The sequence below is a fragment of the Chondrus crispus genome, genomic scaffold (genome assembly GCF_000350225.1).
Source record: "Chondrus crispus Stackhouse genomic scaffold, scaffold_170, whole genome shotgun sequence".
Taxonomy (NCBI): domain Eukaryota; phylum Rhodophyta; class Florideophyceae; order Gigartinales; family Gigartinaceae; genus Chondrus; species Chondrus crispus.
The window spans coordinates 100,279-107,226 of NW_005179037.1; the positions used below are offsets into that span (position 1 = coordinate 100,279).

General features: G+C 57.0%; 1 protein-coding gene across 1 annotated transcript; it reads right to left on the minus strand.

Moving 5' to 3' along the window:
• Positions 1–4,260: 4,260 nt before the first annotated feature.
• On the minus strand, positions 4,261–4,761 carry CHC_T00003081001 (hypothetical protein). The gene has a single exon (XM_005714107.1). The coding sequence runs from the start codon at positions 4,759–4,761 to the stop codon at positions 4,261–4,263; it is 501 nt and encodes a 166-aa protein (XP_005714164.1).
• Between the last annotated feature and the right edge of the window lie 2,187 nt (positions 4,762–6,948).

The following is a 6,948-nucleotide window of genomic DNA, read 5'->3' on the forward strand; positions in this document are numbered from 1 at the left end:
AGAGGATGCACTCCTCTTGGACATCTGAAATTATTAAATGCCACCGTTTTGTGCAATTTAATAATTTTGTTGAGGTGCATTTTATCGTGGGGCAAAACGTCACCGTCAAAAGTTATTTTTCCACAAGAATTACCTCATACTTAGGACCCCGATACTGTTTTACCTCCCTCCGATCGGAGCAACGATCATTACAAAACCAACACTGCATCCAGTGGGGCATCCAGGAAATAAAATTCCGACTGTGCAACTTGGAACCCCGGCTTTCGGCCACAGTTCTCCACTTCGCACCACACAAAAAACCCTTTCGCTCCGACCGCCACCGCCCGGGCACAGGCCCCGGAGCGCCCCCGCTCGCGCCGGTATAATGCTGCGAACCGTGCCGCGGGAGCCGATGGCGCCGGCGCGCCCGCCACGAAGGCGAGGTACGCCAGATAGAAAACGGACTTCGCGTCTTCGCGCTCTTGCCTCGACGGCGAGCGGCAAGAAGAAGGGTAGCGAACAACTACGCGTCCGCGCACTTCCCCAATGAGGAGTGGCGCCGCCAGTGAGGCGACCGTCGCGAGCGCAATTGTGAATGCCGATCACACACCGGACGGACCTCCGCGCATCGGACGCTGCGGTCGTACGAGAGGAGCCGCTCACTCTCGCGCCTCCCGTTGCTCTACGAAGAGAGCCATGTTCGAACAGCATGATGGGCACGCAGAGTGACGACCGCTGGCAACCGCCAAGGGAGAGGCGCGACCCGTAAAGGCGCCGCACGAAGCGCCTTGTACGCGATCGTCGCCCCGGACAGGACGACAGCCAACGAAAGGGGTGAACAAGAACGGAGAGCACGACTCACGAGGAAGTGAGGAACGAACGCAGGCGGGGGGGCGATAGGGAAACGAGGATCGAGTCTGGGAAGGAAGCACGAGTCACCCTACAAGCACATGTGAACGCGGACGTTCACACTTGTGGGGGGGGGCCGTGTAGTATAACCCCCCCCTGGGGGCTTTTTAGTTAGATTGGATCAACAACAGGATCCCCTACTGTAGAGCTCGACGCTCTACAGTACAACCACGCGTGTCCACGCGTACACCACGGGGACAACGGACACGCGCATACACGTGCACACGTGTACCACGCGCGAACGAAGCGCGCACGCACCACGGGTAATACGTGTACTGTCAGCCTCGACATAGCTGACAGTATTACAGTGCAGGCCGACCTGCACTACAGTAGCCCACTACAGTACCTCGGTACTGTAGTGTTATGATAGATTGTTTTGTATATTAAATATGGAGCGGACCGACGGCGGCGGAGGGGGACAAAGACGGACTTGTCACCCACCGACCGTCAAGGTCCGACTTCCCGCTTATTCTAAGGTAGCGCTCGCTAACTACCTTAGAGCGGCACCGAGCGCGGGTTGAGGACGCGCGCGGTACGCCCACGAGCCGGCTCCGCCTCCGCCCGGCGGTACTGGATCGTTACCCAGTACCGCGCCGGGGCGTCGAGGCGTCGAACCGCTCGCGCGTACCGGCGTCCTCCCCGTTCCCGCTCTACCACGCTACCCGGGCCCGCTGCCCGGTGCCGTTAGCTGGTGTCCTGCTTCACCCCCTCTTTCCGATCGGACGGGGTCTCGGTCGAACTGTGCATACACCCCTATCGCTGGGGGTGTTTATGCTACAGATAAGATTAAGGATGCGGTCAGTAAAATTAGCAAGCGAGCTTGACTCTGGTATGTTTTTCTTCAACAAAGCGTGAAAACTTTCAGAGCGCTGAGTGCTTTGCACTCCCAAAGTTGGAGCGGTTGGGAAAAACACAATGCCCATCTGGTTCGTTTCGAATAAACGTGGTGTTGTAAATACCTACGAGCACGTTGTTGCTGTCGAAAGTTTTCGGGATTCATTGGAAACCAACGCGAGATCATTTCGTTCCAAAGGCGATCGAACTCGCCCTCAGTTGGGCTCCCACGAACTCCATCTATCTGCGATCGAAAAAGAATCCAGTTGCTAGGTCCGCCTTCCAGGCAGTTGGCAACGTGTGAGTACACATTGTTATCGATAAGGTGCCAAGTGCATTGAAGGTGCATCCGTGCGTCAGCATCGGGGGCCATTGACAGCGCCCCCGAAAGCCCGCACTCGTCATCCGTGAAGACGACACGAGGGAGCGGGACAGAATCTGGTGAATTCACAGGTCGCATTGTCATAGCCCAATCTGCAAGCATCCGAGACATTGTGCGTGCGTCCTCGCGCAAAGCAAGACAAACAGATGTGAATCTAGATTTCCTTAGTGAGTCAATCGCGATTACGCATGTTGTCTTATAGTCATACCTGGTCATATGGTGAGTTGAATCGATGGTGACGACATCACCACATCTGGTGATAAGCTCTCGCGCCCCGCGTGGCGCGAAGAATATGCAGTTGAGTATCCCTTCATCCGATCTACAAACGGAAATGTGCGTTACATCTCCTGCGCGGTGCATGTCACCAAGGAGATCTTGAGCGACAGTAGCGTCACCTTCTTGTCTTCGAAGCGCTGCAAGCGCATTACGAACGACTGTTGCAGGCACAAAGACATCTGGAACTGCCTTTCTCAAGAATTGAGTCGCACGTAGAACATTAGCCGAACCTCGGGAGGCTGACATTGCAATGAATGTTTCCAATGTCGACGATACTCGCGGATCTTGCACAGCTTCAACCGATGAAGCTAGTCGCTGAAGCTTCATATCGCCAACTGCGGCTCGCGGCTTGTGGTTCGCGTGCCTAGTGATGCACTTTGTGATAATGACGAAACCTGGCCAGGATTCCTTCGAATTTGAAATGGAAGACTCGTCAGATATTGAAGACGCGAAAGGAGATTTGCTCTTTGTTTTCATCATTTGAGTATGCATCTGTGTCGTATCGGAATGTGAATATGTGATAGCCGAATCCCGCATGGCATTTCTGGCTGCCACTTCGAGAGCAGAGCTAAGAATACCATTTTTCCCAACGCGTATGGCAGAGATCACTGCTTCGCATCTGCACTTCTTGGAATTTCTGTCACGAAGATTGGCCTTAGAAACTGAGGTCAAAGATTTTTTCGAAAGCGCTTAATACGAGCATATGTGCACGTAGCTCGCAACCGTACAGGATGGTTATCCCCACCAATTGTTCGTCGTTCCATGGCCGAGCATGCCCATCCGACTTCATTCCTGTGACGACGTTCTTGACCTGTTGCAAGCGTTTTCAATATCATAGGATTACATGGAACGAGAAAGTTGGGTTCCAAAACGCAAAGACTTGTGTCTGTCGGTACGGCGGTATAGAATATCGTACCGGCAACGGAACGTTCTGCTTCGGACTCATCTGGGACTACCTCGACATACCCTCCGACACCTGCATCTTTGAGAGCCGTACCCATTTGTCTGAGTCGCTTCAATTCTTCGTCAGCAATACGGGCTGGAGCCGAAGTGAAGGGGAGCATAGCTCATGAAGTGTTGACGCGGTATCAGCAGGTGCGCCAACAGTAAAGAGATCGCCGCTTAATTCGGTATGAAGGGAGGGTTTCCGATCCCGGTATGTATCCACCGTCGTTCGATCGAAATCCTCCGTGGCTTGAAAACTTCGCTCGTCTGCAAAAGCTCTTTTTTAAAATAAAATCCCCAAAAGCCGAAAGACTGACTTATGACAAGGTGCCTGTAGCGGAGTGAATTTAAAGTGCAGAAAAAGAAAGTGTGCATGAAACTACAAATACACACTCAGAGCATCCCCACCGGTAGAATCAAATACCCAAACAACCAAAATTTGATGATTTGATGTCGATTGTCATCCCCACCGGTGCAACCAAATCATCAAATTTTTGGTGTCAATCTAAAAATCGGAACCAAATATCAAGAATTTGGTTCGGACAGTCTCTGATTACCCTTGACAATCCAGTTGTGCACGTTCTATTGGTCGACCGAAACGGCTTCCCACCAAAAAGTGCATCGATGCGGTATTTGCCTCGTGATTACCAGTGTCTCCCGCCGATCCAGAATGCCCACTACGGCGTGCATGCTCTTCCCCCTTCCATCCCTCCAGAACGTCGACGGCCCCGCCATCCCTGATGCTCTTCCCCCTTCCATCCCTCCAGAACGTCGACGGCCCCGCCATCCCTGAGCGCGTCCTTCCCCGCCCGGCTCTTACACAACAACAACACTTCCTCGACCAACCAGGCGCGAATCTCCGCCATCTCCTCCCGTCCCACCTCCTTTGACCTCCCCAAGCACATTGCGACCGCCGCCGTACCCCCACCAACACATCATGGCACTCGTCCGCCATCGCGCAGTTCCGCACCCAGCTCGCCCCCGCCAGCCTCTTCTCTGCCTCCCCCGCCTCCAGCAATCTCAGCAACCTCGTCAACAGCTGTCTCTCCGCCTGCCTTCCCTCGACCAACAGGACGTCCCTCCCCTCCTGGCTCGCGCACGCATTCGACAGCCGCAGCACATTCGGAATACTCGGTACCCTCTCCACGAGCACGAGTAGCGTGCCCCTCTCCCGAAACCCGTCCGCGCCCTCCGCTTCGTCCACGCCCGGCGCGAAGCGCGTCAGGTTGGACAGCAGCGCCGCGTGCAGCGCGACGACGTCCGCGTCCAGGACCACCTGCGCTGCGAGCCGCACCGCGTCCGCGTGCGTCAGAGCCGCCGGCTCCTCGTCCTCCGACAGGTTCACAAGCGCAGACAGTGCTAGAGCAGTGCGATTCGCTGCTCAGCAGCAGCAGCAGCCGCAGGAGAACGTCGCTCGCGGCTGTCGAGCCAATCATCCGCCGCAGCACCGCTGCCGCCGGCGCGTATGTTCTCTCCGGGATCGCGCTGCTCGCGGTCGCGTGGGGAGCGCGTGCTGTCCGTGAGCAGGGAGGACAGCGCCGGCAGTCTGTCTTTGTCCACGGTGGAGGTGAGAGGGAAGGAGTGCAGACAGAGTGGCGAGAGAGAAGGTCGCGGGATGGGTTTCGAGTGAGCGTGCGACTACGACTGAGGGTGCGATACGAGGGTGAGTACGAGTGTGAGGGCCAGTCCTAACAAAGGACTTTCCTCTCGTTTTTCCTTTCCCTCGCCCCGTTTTTATTGAGTTCTTCACTAAAATCGGAAGCACATTGCTGTAGTTTTTACTGTAATGCCATCCCATAGTTCCACTCCTCGGAAATGGAACAGAGTCTGGACGGTCTGCAGATCCATGCAGCATGGAAGGTACAGCAACGCCTCCTCGCGCATGCACATGGCCCAGTCTGACTCCCTGTAGCTCGACAAAAGCAAAGCTGGACGACGTGTTGCTATAATGAGGTCCCTCGATGTGCATGACCAAAACTGGGCTGGATTGAGATATGAAACGAAAGATATGGAAGGGATGGAGGGTGCGGGGAGAGACTGTGTCGGTGTCGATGTTAGGAGGATGACGCGGTGGCGGGCAATGGCATGTCGGAGGATGTGTGTTTGTCACGGTACTGAGGAGGTGAGGAAGATGGTGATGGGGCGTGGTGGTCGGGCGCGAGGTAGGGGTGGCGGGGAGGAGGGGACGTGGGGATTTTGGGGGGGAAGGGGGGGTGGCGGGGAGGGGACGTGGGGATATTGAGGGGAAGGGGGGTGGCGGGGAGGAGGGGACGTGGTCATATTTGGGGGGGAAGGGTGTGGTATATGCGCCGTCGATTCGATTAGGTTTAGATCAGGGGCTGTAAGGCACGAACCTTACAGCCCACACGAGCCCACACGTGTACCACACGTGTGCAGGGCGTGCGCACACACACGTGGCACACACGTGTACTGTCAGCTCGATAGCTGACAGAGCCACCGCGCGCGACGACTCGCGCCGGCTACGGTAGCATGATACTGTAGTCTGGTATGATAACCGAACACTTGTACATTAAATAAGGGAGGGACCGACGGCGGAGGAAAGGGACAAGCACGGGCTTGTCCACGACCTTCCGCCTTGGTCGACAACCCACCGCTTAACCTAAAACACGAGTCCGCTCTCGCGTCTCGTTTAGGTAAGGGAACCGACGCGGGGTGCAGGCGCTACAGTGCGCGCGCGTGCAGCGATCCGCCTCCGCCCGTCGACACTGGCCCGCTACCCAGTGTCGCTCCGGGGCGTTGAGGCGTCGGTCCGCCCCGCTGCGCAATCACTCGCGCCTGCCACCCTTCCCGCTCTACCACGCTACCAGGACCCGTGTCCTTTCCCTTTGCGTGTGTTCCGTCTTCCGCCGATCCGGAGTCTACTACTGAACTGCGTGCATACACCCCCGCCGTTTGGGGGTGTTTATGCTACAGTGGTCTCCCGACCTAGAAGACCCTGGAGTCCGATCTCCGAGAAGACTTCCGCTTCCCTCCGCGAACCGATCGCGTCGAGATGAGCCAAGAGCTCGAGCCCTCGATCCGCTCCGAAGCGGCGGATCTGAGTCCGGCCGCTGTGCAGTCCCCATCCGCCCCGTCGGGCGACGGCGACGCAGGTCCTCGTGACCGCGAACCGTCGCTCGGATCCTCCGAGGAAAGAGCGGCGGCGATGTTCGAACGCATAGCCGAATACATCGAGGAAGTCCGTACTTCTCTCCGGATCGATGTATCGGACCATGTATACACTCGATGTATGGCCGAACTCCGCTCCCTGCGTGAAGGGAGGTTCGATAGAGTGACGCAGTCCTTAGAGAATCTCCGAGCACTGATCGACGAGTTACACTCGCGGATCGTGCTCGTCGAAGACTCCCGTTTCGCCTCGCCCAGACCTTCCGGGCAAGGTCGCCCTGAGAGGCCGACCTCGGTGAGACGACCCCAGGACCGAACCTCTCCGTCCGCAGAGCAATTGGGTGCGTTCGCGCACCTCTCCGCTGAGCTCGACGCCACTCGTCGGCGTGCTCGTGACATGGAACGTACCATGGCCGAAAGGCTAGCCGGTGCCCCCCCGAGAGGGCCCGGTGGTACCGTACCTCCGAGCGCCGCCGCCCCCGAAGGTTGGCGTCCGA